Below are 16,655 nucleotides of genomic sequence, written 5' to 3'. Positions count from 1 at the left end.
TTTAAAAAAATATGCAACGTCATTTTGGTACGTAGAATTGAATCTTAATTACAGTAGGTTCTGTTTTTATGCGGCTTTTTTTTATGCGGTTTTGAAATAGTGCGGTTTTTTTTTTAATTACAAAATGCATGTCGACCTATCGGGAATTGTACATATAAACAAGATTTTAAGCCAGCTAAGCAAAAACTCATCACAGATTACATCAGAAATGCTAACCCTACAAGTATGGAACCGCCTGCATAACTATCTAGATCAGACGTGTACATTTCCTCAAGTGACGAAAGTGATTTTACGCCAAATCCTAAACGAACGCGCAACATGTGGGTATTGTCTGATTTTATTTCTGACTTAAATTTATTTTTCGATTCTGACGTTTCTTAAATAAAGATATAATTTTCAAAAATACAATATTTTGTTTATGCGATTTTATTTAATTATTTCAGATTCATGCGGTCTATGGAACGTATCTATAGTTATAATATGGGACTAGTGCCCTTTTATATGCGATTTTATTACATTATTTCAGATTTATGCGGTTTTAGCACTTTTGAAACGTATCTATAGTTTTACTATAGAACTAGTAGCTTTTTTTATGCTGTTTCTTGCGGAACGTATCTACCGCATAAAAACAGAACCTACTGTATATTCCGGATATTGCAACACATCAAACTCCTATCTATCGGAGATAGATTCTGGCATACCAAACGTATTTTCCTTAAGTGAAGCAGCGGCGCACGCTGATAAACATCTCATGTTTACAAGTTTTCACAGCAGTTGGTTCTACATTACTGGAATCGTTTCCACCACAGTCAGTCGGTTCCACGTTGCGGGTACGACCGCCAAATGTATATCCGGCTAAGGACTGTCACTCTAGCACCCATGCATGGAGAATTTTTATACTACAACCACAACAACTTTACCGAAATGGTTTGGCAGCATTACGATGCATTTATGAGGAATGTTTATGTTGTTACAACAACAACTAACCATCTCTTCACATGTCTACTCTAACCAGCTAATCTAAAACACCTCTGCCTTTGGCACGACTGTGTCGTAAAACCGCTTTCTCTGCACCTACCGTTAGAGGACTTCGATGAGAAAAAACTTTACCTGTCACCGATCTGGGCAAGGCTTAGTAAGGCTGCTACAATAGCTGAAAAAAACATCACGATTCACAGGTCGTATTCTAAATTCTGGCTCTTTGTTTTAAACTGACCTCAGACCTCATTCATTGTCTGCCGAAAGACGTGATCTCATGGTAATACGCTCACATTGGAGATTGCAACAGTATTTCAATTAATTTCCTTTTTTTTAGACATTTTTCTAAATACTTTATTATGTAAAGGGGGTACCTAAAGTACTCTTTCATCATTTGAATCAATATGGGCATTTGAGTATATGCAGTATTAATAAAATAGTTGTGCAACATGCCAAAAACAAAACACAGAACATCAATTTGCAGTTGGTGCTGACAAAATAGTTTCTTGTTTGCTGTAAAAGGACATTTGCATTACAACTGGTTTACCCAGCAAAGGCTTAGTGTCTAAATAAGCAATCACGTTTGAAGCAATGCTTAGTGTTCACATGCATAGCACTCATATACATACATACATACATGTGCACCCATTTGTACTTAGCGCATATATCCATAAACTACAGTTACATCATTTATTTACTAATATTTGGCTTTTGCACGAAGTCGCTTCCTTCATTTCTACTTCTTCTCCTTTGTGTAATATTCATTAAAACTAATTCGCGCTCGTAAATCTGCTGAACCATGAAGGTAATCAATTTCCCAGCGAGGCGGGCCGGTCGCCTGGCCACACAAAAACACCCAATTTTGCCTTACAACCAAATTGAGTAGGAAATATCACGATACGTGCCAAGATTGCCACTCTCCATTCCCCACTGTTCATTAGCAAGGCAAAACACCTTTTCTGCTTCAATGATTTTCAAGTCTTTATTTTGGAATTTTTCTTCATTTCGTTTGCCCGTTTGGGAATTTTCAAATGAACTCTATCTCTTACTACTCGTTCGACTGAAATTCAACTATACGAGTTTTTTTATATTTGCCATTTTCAATTTTCAATGTATTCCAATTGATTTTTGATTTTCCATTTAGTACTTTTTTGCACTAATATTCTGCTCTCATTCGTATTTCAGACGTTGCAATCGAGACAACAACGACACTTCAAGTAAAACAAATAAACAACAGCGCAACAAAAGCCGCTTGAAAGGCAGGAAACAGACACAACAATAAAATTAACTCTTTACTGCGGCAATAAATCACAAAAAGGTCCTCAACTGAGATCCAATTGTCTAGCATTTTATATCATCATTTCCAACGCATCCCATTTTTTACAATATTCAACGCATCCCATTTTTTACCTTTTCCCTTCGCATAATCTAATCTCTCTTTTGACAAATCGTATAAGTTCATACAAAAGGAACCATTATGACTGAGGATACAGAATATAAGAAATTGCCCGTGGACGAGCGTTGCGTACACAAATTGTGGAAGGCACGCGTAGATGGCTATGAAGAAGCGGCCAAAATTTTTCGTGAAATCGACGATGAAAAATCGCCAGAATGGATGAAGTTTTTGGGCCTCATAAAAAAGATGGTCGTCGACTCGAATGTAGTCGCCCAAGAAAAAGGACTCGAGGCGGCTTTGATATTTGTTGAGAATTGCGGTCAGGCGGGCAAAACAGTGGGCGATGTCATGGCGGGCATTGTGCAGAAGTGCATTGCAGCACCCAAAGCCAAAACCAAGGATATTGCCGTGCAAGTGACGCTCATGTATATTGAAATTGAAAAGCAGGAGGCTGTCATGGAGGAGCTCATCAAGGGCATGGAGCATAAGAATCCAAAAATTGTTGCCGCCTGTGTGTCGGCCACAACAATGGCGCTGCGTGATTTTGGCAACAAAGTAGTCGGTGTAAAACCACTGATTAAGAAGCTGGCACCACTGATGAGTGATCGCGATAAGACGGTACGTGACGAAGGCAAACAGTTGGCCATAGAGATTTATCGGTGAGTGTGGCAAAGGGTGTGCAGTTCTACGTGTGGCGATACTAATTGGTTTTTTTTTGCAGCTGGATTGGCGCCGCAATGAAACCACAAATCACCTCATTGCCTCAGGTCACACTCAAAGAGCTAGAGGATGAATTTGATAAACTCAAGGGAGAGAAGGCTGAACCGTCAAGGTGATTTTAAAACAGATATATATATTAATGTATATAGAAATGTAGCTGCTGACCTTTCGAAATTAATAATTGTTTTCCTTTACTTCATTGCAGATATCTAAAATCACAACAGGAAAAGCAACAGCAAATTTCTGCCGCCGCAGCAGAGCACGATGAAGCTGGTGATGGTAATTATTTTTCTTATTAAATTTTAATTAAATTGATCTGTCAACGGTAGAGTTAAGAAGAAATTCTTAAGATTTAATTCTTGCCTTATTAACAACTTTTAAACTCGAATATAAAAAACTAGATTTCTGAATTTCACATAAAGACAAAATCGATTGGCTAATAGACCAAAGTTAATAAATACAAAGCTTAAGTTATTTGCTATCGATAAACCGCTTAAAGTACCAAAAGTGTGCAGCATTTCCGCGACAATCCGGAATACGTTATTTTAAATCGTGACATTTCGCTTTCTCATAGAGCATTTTTTGCTCTTCTCATTGCACAATCTTCAAAGGGTTGAAGGGCGAATTTGACTCAATTTATGCGCAATTAGGGGGGAAACCGGTTTAGGAGGCCAACATTTTGGTATTTTTCGAGAATTTTTTGAACAAAGAAGGAATAATCAGACATTGTTTAAGTTTAGAGGCTATTTTATTTATATTTTTAGGTACACTTTTCAATTTTTTTGAAGCTATTTCAGCGGGAGATAGTGGCTTTAGAGCGTGCTGTCCATGGACGATCGCCATCCGAGTGTCTTGCTGGTGGGAATTCCTGAAGTTGCAATTTTTCTCTGAAATCAACAGCAATTTTTTTATTAACAACATATTTCCTAAGAATATGAACCTAATTGTGGTAAAAATATATTGAAAATTGCATGCTTTTGAGGCGCTTGAACACAAAGTAGTTTTTTATACCATATTTTTTCATCTATTTTGCTTAAAAAACTATATTTTAAATAATAATATAATTCCAGAATTAGGTTCATATAAATTAGAATTGAATAAAGCAAAAATCCCGAAAAATTTTAGAACGATTGGTCGATAACTTTTTAAGCTTGAATGCCCACCAGTTTGAAATAAAGCATCGTATCGTAAGCGCTACGGGGCCGAACCGACCGGCTCTCACTTAAGTGCTCATAGCATCGGGAATAATACGAATTTAGCTTTAAAGCTTTTACCACATATTCTTGAGTAGTTATACTAACGATTTATACAATAAAAAAAAATCGATTTTTTGATCGATTTAAACCGGTCAAGATCTAGTATTAGCAAAAATATTTATTTGGAAAGAAGCTACAGCTTCTAGAAAAAAAAGCGAAATCGATTTTTGACCAAAATTTCGGCCTTAAATTGTTTATAAAAAAACATCGGTGAGATTAAATCGATTAAATACTAAAAAAATATATTTAAGAAGCTCGTGTTAAAATTTGAGACTAATCGGTTTAGCCGTTTTCGAGTATGTTGGTCACCTAGTTTTTGTACATGACTACAAGTTTTTCTAATGAACGTTTGAACATTTCGATGACTGAATCTACTTTCATTTTCCCGGAAGAACCAGAATGCTGCACCTTTTACCCTAATCCGAGGACTCTAATGACATATAAAAATCTTTGATTTATTTCATAAGAGTGCGCGACAAAAGGAGTAGAATTTATGTTACGATCTGCACACTTATCACACTGCAAAACAATTTTAAAATCAAGTCGTCGTTCACAGATTTTACATTTCACATATTCAGAAATTGCTGCAAACACTGTTATAAAACTTAAAATGCGATACTCAACAGACGGATCACGCGGACTGAGATTTCCTCTTGTTCTTTAAATTTTTTCGCCGAGGCACTGAAACTACTTTCATCCGTTTCAGCTGTTTTTGGATTAAAAACATTTTCATTCGAAAAAATTACAGAAAAAATATGGACGAACTCACAAATTTACTGCTTGGCTTAGCTGCTTATACTGACTATCTTAAAGATTTTCCAGTTTGGGGAGAGAAAAATAAAAATTTACCTTTCAAGTATAAAAAAACAATAACACGCTGTTGCTTTACGCATTTAAATATATTAGAATGGAACATTTAAAATAGGCAGGTGCATAAAAGGGAAAGCGTTCCAGGTAAATGCTGCCGCTCCGGCCTTGAACTTTCAAACACTCTGAAACGCTTCTTCAAATTTGCGTGTAACTTCGAAAATATTCACCGGAACGATATTAAATTTTCTGTGTGTATTCCTAAATATATGTACATTAGTTGAATTCTTGTATAGTAATTAAGCTCATTGCCTTTAGGCAATTTTAATTTCTCAATTACGCAATAAGGGCGCATACTTTTAGGCGCTTATCTGGAATGCTGCTGGAGTGATTTAGCCGGATATAAATCCGGCACATTCTGGTAACGTAAATGCGAATGTCGTAGAAATGGCAGAAGAATTACTTACATATATTCCCTAGTGCTGACACAGTGTCGAAAAATATTTGATTTTCATTCTCATCATTTCTGCGCTATATAACAGTTTCATTGTCAAAATCTAGAAATAAAGTAATTAATTACAAATCGTCTTTTTTCTGGGTCATTAACACTCATTTTGCTGCATTCCCCAGATATGTTCCTCTACAAATTTCCATATATTTCTCTTCAACTCTTCCGCTTGGCGCGCACCCACCCAAATGAGCTCACCATAGCAAACTATATCAACTAAAGTGATTTAGGAAATTTAAAATTTTTGCCGGGTTTTATTTTGTACGTAGCTTTTTTTTTAGATATTAGAAATGCGATAAACGTGCCCGGAAATGCTGTCGGTTAGCTTAATTGCCACTTTGTCACGCAACAATGGACACATTGGCAATTTCTCTATGCTACAATAAAATTAATTTACTTCTACCCAACCACGCCTCGAAAACACAATTTTCTCACCTTTATTTATTGCGTTTTTCAATTTTTATTTACAATTCATTTTATTCATATGTAATTAATTTTTTTTTCCTCGCTTTTTGCTGTAGATGATGATGGCGAGGGTGAAGAAGTTATTGATCCAATGGATCTCATTGACCCAGTTGACATACTCTCGAAAATGCCCAAAGATTTCTATGACAAATTGGAGGAGAAGAAGTGGACATTGCGTAAGGAATCGCTAGAAGCACTCGAAAAACTTTTAACAGAGAATCCAAAATTGGAGAACGGCGAATATGGGATACTGGTGAATACACTGAAAAAGGTCATCACGAAAGACACCAATGTGGTGCTGGTCGCAATGGCCGGAAAGTGTCTGGCAATGTTGGCCAATGGCTTGGGCAAGCGTTTCGGCACCTATGCAATGGTAAGTAGGTTTAGTTTAAATTATTTTTAATTTAACTATTGCGTTGCAAAAATTTCTTGTTATTTAAATAATAATCAAACACTCCTTAACAATTACTGTTTTCTGCTTTTATTTTTATTGTTATTTTTCCTCTAGGCTTGCGTGCCCTCTCTTTTGGAAAAATTCAAAGAGAAGAAGGCCAATGTTGTGGCCGCGCTTCGCGAATCCATGGACGCTATCTATCCATCCACCAGTTTGGAAGCTATGCAGGAATCCATTGTCGAGTCGCTGGGCAATAAAAATCCAAACGTCAAATCGGAGACAGCTTTCTTCCTCGCTCGTGCCTTTGCACGCACTCAACCAACTGCAATCAACAAGAAATTACTCAAATTGCTTGTGACCACACTTATAAAGACATTAAACGAACCTGATCCCACAGTACGTGATGCTTCAGCAGAAGCTTTGGGCACTCTACTCAAGCTAATGGGCGATAAATCTGTGGGACCTTTCCTGATTGAAGTAGATGCACTTAAGATGGCAAAGATTAAGGAATGTCAAGAGAAGGCCGAAATTAAAGTGAAAGTGATAGGCCCCAAAAAGGAACGACCTGCTACTGCGCCAGCGTCCAAAACTTCAGTTGCAGGCTCAGCTGGTAATGTGGGTTCGGGTGCATCGTCACGTAGCGGTTCCACCGAACCGAAGCCAGTGTCGCGTCCTGCTACCGCAGGAGGCAAGAAGTCGGTTAAACGTGCAGTAGGTGGTGGTGCCGCACCACTCTCCAAATCCGCTAGTAGCGCTAAAATGTTGGCTACTGAGCGTGAAATGTCGCTCGAAGAAGTGCAAGCCAAGGCTGAGGAATTACTGCCGGCTGACGTGCTTTCTGGTTTGATTGATTCGAATTGGAAGAATCGTTTGGCAGCTTGTGAGAACTTATTACAAACAATTGGTGATTTTGATGCCAAACAACCGGGTTTGTCACAGGTACTTGTGCGTACGATTAGTGCACGCAAGCCGGGTTTGAAGGTACGGCTGATTAAAAAGTTTTCCAAAATAAATTTTTATTAACCGATTCCATTTGCATTGCAGGAGATGAACTTCCAAGTTCTGAAGAATAAACTGGACATCATTCGCATTGTCGCCGAAACTTACCCGCTAACAACGATCACAATCGATCTGGTGGTTAATGAGGTGACCGAAAAGCTAGCTGACATTAAAAATGGGGTCACGGCGGCTGATGTACTCACGGCTTTTGCTGAAGCCACTAAATTGGAGCATATAGTAGGACGCGTTCTCACTTTTGCCTTCGACCAGAAGTCACCGAAAGTGCAATCCGAAGCACTGAATTGGGTAAGCAAGGCCATACTAGAATTCGGCTTTCAAATCCAACCCAAACTATTACTCGAGGACGTCCGCAAAGCTGTGCAAAGCATAAATCCTACAGTGCGCAGCGCTGGTATTGGTTTACTCGGCACAATGTCCATGTATATGGGCAGCACGCTAATGATGTTCTTTGAGAGTGAGAAACCGGCATTGAAGTCACAAATTCAGACGGAATTCGATAAGAATGCTGGTGAAAAGCCCCCAAAACCGATACGTGGTGTTAAGAAATCTGGTGCCAACTCAGGCGGTGGCGCTGGTGAAGCCGATGATGATGCGTGCGATGACGACGAGCCACAGGAGCAAATGAATTTGGCTGACATGTTGCCTCGCATCGATATTGCACCGCAGATCACCGAAACGCTCCTGAAGGAGATGTCCGACAAAGACTGGAAGACACGCAATGAGGGTCTCAATAAACTGCAATCCATTATAAGTGACGCAAAATTAATTAAACCTACAATTGGCGACTTAGCGCCGGCACTTGCTCTCCGCTTGGTCGACTCGAATGCAAAAATCGCGCAAACCGCCATGTCAATATGTGAGCAACTCGCTAATGCTATGGGCTCCGGCTGTAAAAGTCATGTTCGCGCTCTTTTCCCCGGTTTCCTGCATGCTCTTGGTGACAACAAAGCCGCAGTGCGTGCTGCTGCTTTGAGTTGCATCAACAGTTTTGGCGAAAAAGGTGGATACAAAGAATTTTTCGAGAACGAAATGATCGCTGATGCCCTGAAAACTGGTTCGCCAGCGCTCAAATCCGAGTTGTGGGGTTGGCTAGCCGAACGTATGCCACAAATGCCTCCTAAATCCGTATCGAAAGAGGAGTTGACGTCGATGGTGCCACACTTGTATGCACACATCTGTGATCGCAATGTAGATGTTCGCAAGAATGCCAACGAGGCGGTATTAGGCATAATGATACACCTCGGTTTCGAGAGCATGGTCAAAGCGCTCGATAAACAGAAGCCGGCGTCCAAGAAGGACATACAAGCGGCATTGGATAAAGCACGGCCGAATCTGCCAATGAAACCTTTACCCAAAGGCAAACAACAAGCACCGATAGAGGAGCCAACGAAGAAGACAGTGCGTGGTGGCGCACAGAAGAATGCTACAGCTAAGGGTGGTGCAGCTGGGGCAGGTGATAAGGCCAGCGGTGCTTCATCGCGTAAAAAGGACGAAGATGTGGACACATCACCATTGTTGGCAGTTAATAATTCTAAAAATCAACGCTTGATTGATGAGCAGAAAATGCGCGTACTTAAGTGGACATTCACAACGCCAAGGGAAGAGTTCATTGATTTACTCCGCGAACAAATGACTACGGCCAATGTAAATAAGGGACTAATGGCCAACATGTTTCACGATGACTTTAGGTGAGTGATTGAATGTTGGCAATTGAGGGTGCCAAGAACTGCCAATTTAGCATTATTCCCAAAATTAGTGGGAAAGGGTTTATGTTGTTGTACCGACAACAATAGAGTGTTCTACGTAAATAAAAGAAATTACGTAGGTGTAGACTAAATTCGTGTATGAAATTAAAAAAAAAATCATGGAAGGTTCCAAGAGGTTTTCTGTTTTTAAAAAAATTTGTTGTAGCAGCATAAAATGCTAGGAAATGCTGTTGGAGTGACAGTCCTTGTTCGAATGTAAAACTGTGGATCGTTTCGGTAACGACTAATGTGGGAACCAAAAATTTTTAAGTGCTTTTTGTTTCTTTAACTTTTATTAAAAATTATTTAAATATATTTACAAAATTGTTTCTCACTTTTTTCTCCACCCTATAAAGGTACCATTTAAAAGTTATCGAATCTTTGAACGAAGATTTGCCCAACAACAGCAAAGCGTTAGTCTGTAATCTGGATTTAATATTAAAATGGCTATCGCTGCGTTTTTATGATACGAATCCTTCGGTTTTGCTGAAGGGTCTCGAGTATCTCAATCAGGTTTTCCAGACATTGGTCGAAATGGAGTACATACTTGCCGAAAACGAAGGCAGCGCTTTCATACCACATCTGCTGCTAAAGGTGAGCTTTCGTGTTATATAATATTTATTTTTTTTCGTCTAATACTTTTTTCATCATTTTTTTCAGCTCGGCGATCCCAAAGATGCTGTGCGTGTTGGTGTACGCTCGCTGCTCCGTCAAATATTGCTTGTCTATCCTTATACCAAAGTATTTGTGTACGTTATGGAAGGACTCAAATCCAAGAATGCCCGTCAACGTACCGAATGTTTAGATGAGCTGGGCTATTTGATTGAAAATTATGGTTTAACGGTATGTCAGCCCTCGCAACAGGTGGCATTGAAGGAAATTGCACGTCACATATCCGATCGTGATAACTCTGTGCGCAATGCCGCATTGAATTGTGTAGTGCAGGCATATTTCTTAGCTGGCGAAAAGGTCTACAAGCTAATTGGCCAACTGAATGAAAAAGACTTGTCTATGTTAGATGAGCGTATAAAGCGCGCCAAGAAGACGCGAAAACCAACACCAGCTGCGCCGGACACAACAACAACACTTGGCGTTGGCGGTAGCGGTGGTGTTGGCGTCAAATCGGGTGCGCAGGTGGCGCAGCAGGATATCATTGAAATCGATGAGCCTTCGACGAATGGAGTTTGCGATGAGCTGCCACCGCCAGACGAGCAACCTACGCCGGCAGCAAGGTGAGTGCTGTGGCAGTAAAAGTGCAATCCATGGCAGAACGTGGTGTGTGTGTGTTGAAATCTCAGCAAGAAGAGAGTGAGATGCATATTATGTGACAAAAAAAAAGAAGTAATTTGCGCAGTGGCAAATAACACTGGGGCGTGGTGAAGGTTGTGTAAAGTTGTCATTATTACTCTGGTTGGCTGCTAATTGGTTTGTATCTACTGCGTTTAATTAATAAGGCATTTTGTGCAGCCTTCACAGCGTCTCGGTATTTTAGTCACGGCTCAAATGGCTTAGCGGCATATCGTGTGTTAATGCAATTTCCTGTATTTTACTTTTCAACTAAAATTTCCTTAACTTTTCGACAGTCCTTAACCGTTTACACATAATTGTTTTTGGAATATCAAATGCTTATATGTATTACTACTAAACCAAAACAAAACCAACAAAGAAAAAATTGTTACTAAATTTTACATTTTTTCTTGATAATTGTATTGCTGCTCTTCTTCCTCGTTTTGCTAATCTCCATTTATTCTCCATTTATATTATAATTTTTAATGAATTCACATTTTATTGCTCTGCTGCTCTCTAACGTAACTGAGAAAATAATAAGAAAAAAAAACTCAAAACGAATAATGTTTTAATTTTCACCTCCTTAGTGTGCAATTGCAATCGAATGCGAATGAAGCAAATGCCAGTACGGAATCAAAAGACAAGCGCGCCTCTTCGCTCATAAGACAAGCGTAATTCCCTTTTTAACATTTTCTACTTTTATTATTTATTTTTTAACTATTTTTATTTTAAGTTGCTTTTTATTTTCTATTGCAGCTTATCATTTTTATTATTACATGTGTAACACACCCAATTTTAAAAATTTAAAATTTTTCTATTTGGTGTTCACCTGAATTTTATTAAACTAACAGTCACACATCACACTAACCATGTACATATGTATGTTTGTGTGTGTATTTAAATGTTGGGTGTGTATGTTTTTAATCCGTATATAAAAATATTTACTTTGTGTGCAACGGTAATTGAAAAACTTGTTATAGCTGTTAATTGTTTGTGAAGCTTTTATTTATTAAAATTGGACTAAGCGACTTTTGAAGGTGAAAATTTCCCGCGTGCTGATTTAGCCGAGTTCTTCATATCCATTTGCTCCCTGATTTTTTTGACAATATCTAGAAATAAAAAAAAATTGAAAATTACCATCATTTTTCGACAAATTCTAGAAATAAAAAAGACATTGAAAATTACCAACAAAGTTTTTTCAAAAAAAAAAAAAAAAAAATTATTACAAAATTTTAGATTTTTTAGAAAGCTTATTCAAATATGCACTCTTTACCCACCGTACTATTTTATATTTGGTTTGTTTCGTCTTATTCAGAACTTATTCTACTTTTTCAAAAAATAAAAAAGTGCATACTCTCCTTGTCACTAGTTTGTTTGAGCAAATTTTTCAAAAGACCTTTAAATTAAAAAAAAAAAATTTGAAAGATGAATTATATGGATGGTTGCTTGAAATCCACTCTTAATTTATTAGCTTCTAATTTAAACTAAAAAAATGCGTTAAAATGCTCATTCAACTAACAATAAAATTTTGCTAATCCATAGCTATGTATATTTTGCGACTTCGACTCTCCAAGCATTTGCTTTGTTTGAGTATTGCAATTCAACTTAATTTTAATTGGATTTGCATTCTAATAAATATTCACTCATAGAGCCCATCATAATATTATATATAGACTTTTTTTTGTAACACAGGAATAGCTGACATTATTTTAATATATATTAACCTGTTAGGCGAAAAGTTTTTCTTAGACAGCTCGATTTACTGTGCTGAATTAATTTCAAGCGATGGACTGTCGATGCAAAACCGGTTTTCAGCCAAATATTGAATTCACCGTGCGCGTCGGACGAACGATTATCAGGAAATTCAGTGCTCATGCTTACTTTATAATGTCAAAATAATAGGGAAATTTTCGTTTTTTGCTTAACTTTAAATTTCATAGCAAATGCAATTTCCTTTTTCGACATGACGCACATATACGACATTAACTAAAAAATGAACTTTTGAAATTGACGCATATATACGACATAATTACTTAACAGGTTAATAAACATAAAATCTCTGGCTACTTTTCGGGTATTAAAAATAATTAATTTTAATTTAACCGTGATTGAGCATGAATGCTAGATTGATTTACCAGGTTTGCTTTTTAACTATGCTGAACAAGAAAATTGTGAGAGGAGCTTCGACTGTCACGTCACATGGAGATTCGGCAGCCGAATTCTGCACGATCATTTCACACACTCGTCCATTCGATGGTTGTTCAATAGCAACGAACCAACAAAAGCGAAGACTGTGTTGATTCTTTTCGCATATCACTAACACAATCTTATTGTCGGCCGAAGTCTATACGATAATTTCATATGTATTCCCACTCTCCGTCCAATCAGTGGTTGTTCAGACGACAACGCAGTGTGATTGGTTGATTTTTTTCTCATATCACTAAACAAGCTAAATGTTGTTAAAACCACCCCAAGCGACGTCAGCTCATCAGCTGATTCTGTCCAATTTCAGAGCCGAATAACGGTCTGCTAAAGAGCACACCTCGAATAATCTCTTCATCATGGGGATAGAAAATTTGTTTGATTTAAATTTTATTTTTTTTATGGAATACCAATAGGGAGTCATTAATGTTATACGAAAACTCAATCAATCGCACCTTAACAAGGGAAGGCACCCCTTACCATAACATCCACTTCGCGGCTATGGTGGATTTCTAAGCATTGCTTGTTTTTACTGAAATCATGAAAATACTCGTTAAATCTGATACGCTAAAATTGAATTTATTTCAAGATTAAATTACTTCTAATTGAGGTGTGTCTTTTCTCCAGCGTATTTCACGTTTGGTTTTAGTTCACTATTTTTTACTAATAAATGGTTTTAGAATGTTTTTTTATTGCTGATTTGAGCAAATAAATAAATCTGTACACAAAATTTGAGCAAATAAAAAAATATGCACACGGAACCGAACGCAGCAAATAAAACAGTATTTTTTGACGATATAAATCTGTACCCAAGGGGTTTAGAGTGCATTATTATTTTATTTTATTTTATGCTTGGACATGAAATAGCGTTTTTGAAAATATATTTTTTTAATATCAGTCCGTTATAAACAATTTTTTGTAACATCAGGATCACTTCCATTCCATTTTTGTTAATAGCAGGCCCACCATATTTAATATAAAAACTCCCTTATTATTATTAATTGGGTTTTGGATTTAATATCATGTTTGGTTTTTAGAAAATCCAAATCAAATCAAAAATACATTTTTGTACAGGGTCTTTCAAGTTCCAGTTTCTTTTTTATATGCAAGTTAAGCTCCTATTTCAAACGAGAATTCGTTGTCTATTTATTTACGTATGTATGTACTCGTATATGTGTAAATAATTTTCTAAATATTTCCCGCGTGCACACTTACAGATGTAGATTCTAACTTTCAGTGGCATTTAAGCATAAAGGGGGCGCTAATTCGGCAATTTCCTGGCAAATATTATGTCAACACTTCCATTTTTTCTAATTCATTTACATTAACTCTGCTTTTGACATGGTTAATCAGAAAATAGTTCGAAGTCGTTTAATCCGAACGCCGCTCAAATTGCTCAAATTTCGTGAAATGATTTTCCCGACAATTCCGGTTAGAAAATAATTGATTGACTGTGTGACATGTCGCACGATTTTTTTGAAACACATATAATCAAAATCCATTACAACAGGCCAAATACATAGCATAGCCCCAAGTACCATGGGCGCTATCCAATTGGCAAACTTTGATTGTTGCTGTTGTTGTAGAAGCATAAACATTCCCTATGAATGTACGGGAAATGCTGTTGGAGTGGCAGTCCTTAAATGGATATACGTAAATTCGGGTCGTTCCGGTAACGTAGAACCAAGTGTCGTGGGAACGGTAAAAATTTTAATGCTTGCTAAATGTTTTCTTTTGCTTAATTTTCAACTAAATGACCAGAACGAATTTGCGCTGTTGTTTTATATCTTCTACCAAGCCAAAAGGCGCAAATTTTTCGATAATTTTTTTTTTTAATTTGGGATCTGTTAAAAATATTTACAGTTTTGCGAAATATAGTTACCACTGTTTCACCATTTTCATAGTGAATCTTAATTATTTGTACGCGGTTATTGAACAAAATCGAGCTCGTTTTGGGAAACTGAAGAGATCTCTACATGAGGTCTACCAACAGCATCGAATTGCGGCAGCTGTCAGAAGAACCTAAAACGGCGAAAAAGAAACTCGATCGTGGGAGATTCTGCACATAAAAAAAACCATAAAGGGTCTGTTGAATCCAGCAGTATTTTATTCTTATGTTAAAATATATGAGAGAATTTTAATGATTTCTTTTTAGTTCAGTGTCAGAAAACACGTTGTGAGCCTTAACTTCCTCCACAATTCTTGTCCATGCATCTCGGGTGCATTTTCTTGCGTCCGTACATTTTCTTGTTTGGCTCTACATATTGTTAGTTTTAAAATATGATTATATTAAAGTAGTGCATTATTTTTGGAAAAATTGAAAAAAAAAATAAATAACTATAGTCCACTAATTCTTATTCAGCTTGGGAATCAGCTAAAGATAATGTGCGAAAGCCATTTAGTATTTGAAAGACACTACAAGCAACAACTGTTGCAGGATTCTTTCTATAATATTATATTATATCACCGTACAATACTTAGGGCTCTGTTTTAATAGTTTTAGCCAAAAATATTGACTGCACAATAGTACAGTATATGCCACAAAACTTTCTAAAAACGGCAATGTTTTTATGTGTAGTCCCTAATAGTTGAACGTCTTTTTAACCTCAGGCCTTAGAAATTAAATAACATATTGGATTAAACCACGATAAGTATGTAAATTTCCTTAATTCTCCGTTGGACACCTTTTTTAAAATCTTCGGTTGAACACACGGGTCTGGTCTTTTTTCGTACTTTTCAAGAATCCTCTTTAAAAGGTTATATCCATAAATCGATGGAAAATTAAATTTTAAGAAGCTGCCTGGAAGTCGTTAGCAAGAACAGAAATGCATGTTCAAAGTCGAAAAAGCCAGTCTGACCAGACTCGGGTGCACAACGGAGGGTTAACCTAAAGGTACTATTCTGGAGTCTCTCCTTCATTTTGTTGGCCAGTACGGATTTTTAGCATTTTTTGTTCAGTACCCCATTTGAAGAAGTTAAAATTATCCGCTACTTACCATTCTCATGTTGCTTTTTTATTTTTATTTTGGAATTTTGTTTTTAATATTAAATCTCACCTGTTTCCTTTTCAATTCTTTGTAATTCGGTGTTTTTCTCTCGGTGCGCACATCAACCACTTTAAATGTCACAGCTAACTGCTCTGCACACGGATTTAGATATTGTCACTGCAACTGCTCGCTTATTTAACAAAATCATTACCATTTCTAATTTTTTATCATCCACATTGATTTTATCACTGCACTTTATTTTGCTTTTTAATTTTTATATATATAGCTGTACTGCAATTTAAATTTGACTCCTTCATTTTTCATTACCAACTATTTCATTACCTATTAAAATTATTATTATTTATTGCTTTTATTTGTGTTTTTCGTATGTTTTACTTTTTATTCGCTATTTTGCTCTGCCATTATCTGCTAAAATTGCTTTTTCCTCTATTAGTCTAATTTTTGTGTTCAGTTTTTGTTGATCTGTCGATGATCGCTTGCGTTTTTTGACTTTTGGCGCCAATACTGTTCTCGCTTGTCTTGCTTGAATAACACTCCACACATCAATTCGAAAATTCTAATCATAACAATAAATCCTTGGAATACAAAACTAATAATAAACTGATAAATATTTGAAAGGGAAAATTGAAATGTATTTCAAAAGCTGTTTAGCAATATTTCTATGCTACATATTAAACAAGTAAATAGTCGTAATAATTAGTGTGAGCAAATCATTAAATGCAATTATTCAATTACGTATTGCATATACTTATATTATGTGCACTCAACCTTTGTGTAGATTAGTTTATTGTAGTTTATAACAATGTTTTTGTGCTTCTACTCGTACCGAAACTCACTTAAACAGTCTAACAAAAAGAAACTCTAAAATA

At 36.8% G+C, this 16,655-nt stretch overlaps 1 protein-coding gene and 1 long non-coding RNA gene across 6 annotated transcripts in view; one reads left to right on the top strand and one right to left on the bottom strand.

The window, feature by feature from the left end:
- Positions 1 to 16,655, top strand: part of LOC129246498 (protein mini spindles) — a 46,015-nt gene that overhangs the window by 17,875 nt on the left and 11,485 nt on the right. For 3 of the 5 annotated variants that reach the window (XM_054885384.1, XM_054885380.1, XM_054885370.1), the window contains exons 2-10: positions 2,164 to 3,033; positions 3,096 to 3,206; positions 3,300 to 3,373; positions 6,187 to 6,503; positions 6,639 to 7,505; positions 7,569 to 9,232; positions 9,646 to 9,883; positions 9,950 to 10,521; positions 11,164 to 11,247. In XM_054885384.1, coding sequence (XP_054741359.1) covers positions 2,456 to 3,033; positions 3,096 to 3,206; positions 3,300 to 3,373; positions 6,187 to 6,503; positions 6,639 to 7,505; positions 7,569 to 9,232; positions 9,646 to 9,883; positions 9,950 to 10,521; positions 11,164 to 11,247 — 4,505 coding nt within the window. In that variant the 5' untranslated portion in view covers positions 2,164 to 2,455. The remainder of the gene's footprint in view (positions 1 to 2,163; positions 3,034 to 3,095; positions 3,207 to 3,299; positions 3,374 to 6,186; positions 6,504 to 6,638; positions 7,506 to 7,568; positions 9,233 to 9,645; positions 9,884 to 9,949; positions 10,522 to 11,163; positions 11,248 to 16,655) is intronic. The other 2 variants (XM_054885385.1, XM_054885383.1) reach the window with 1 other exon arrangement.
- LOC129246542 (uncharacterized) lies at positions 11,314 to 16,427 on the bottom strand. The gene is made up of 3 exons (XR_008582476.1): positions 16,162 to 16,427; positions 15,835 to 16,107; positions 11,314 to 11,685 (listed from the first exon to the last, which is right to left on the bottom strand). It is a non-coding gene; the product is annotated as an uncharacterized LOC129246542 (long non-coding RNA).

This window comes from Anastrepha obliqua, chromosome 1 (assembly GCF_027943255.1).
Source record: "Anastrepha obliqua isolate idAnaObli1 chromosome 1, idAnaObli1_1.0, whole genome shotgun sequence".
Classification (NCBI taxonomy): domain Eukaryota; kingdom Metazoa; phylum Arthropoda; class Insecta; order Diptera; family Tephritidae; genus Anastrepha; species Anastrepha obliqua.
This window is presented reverse-complemented; position numbering and strand designations above follow the sequence as displayed.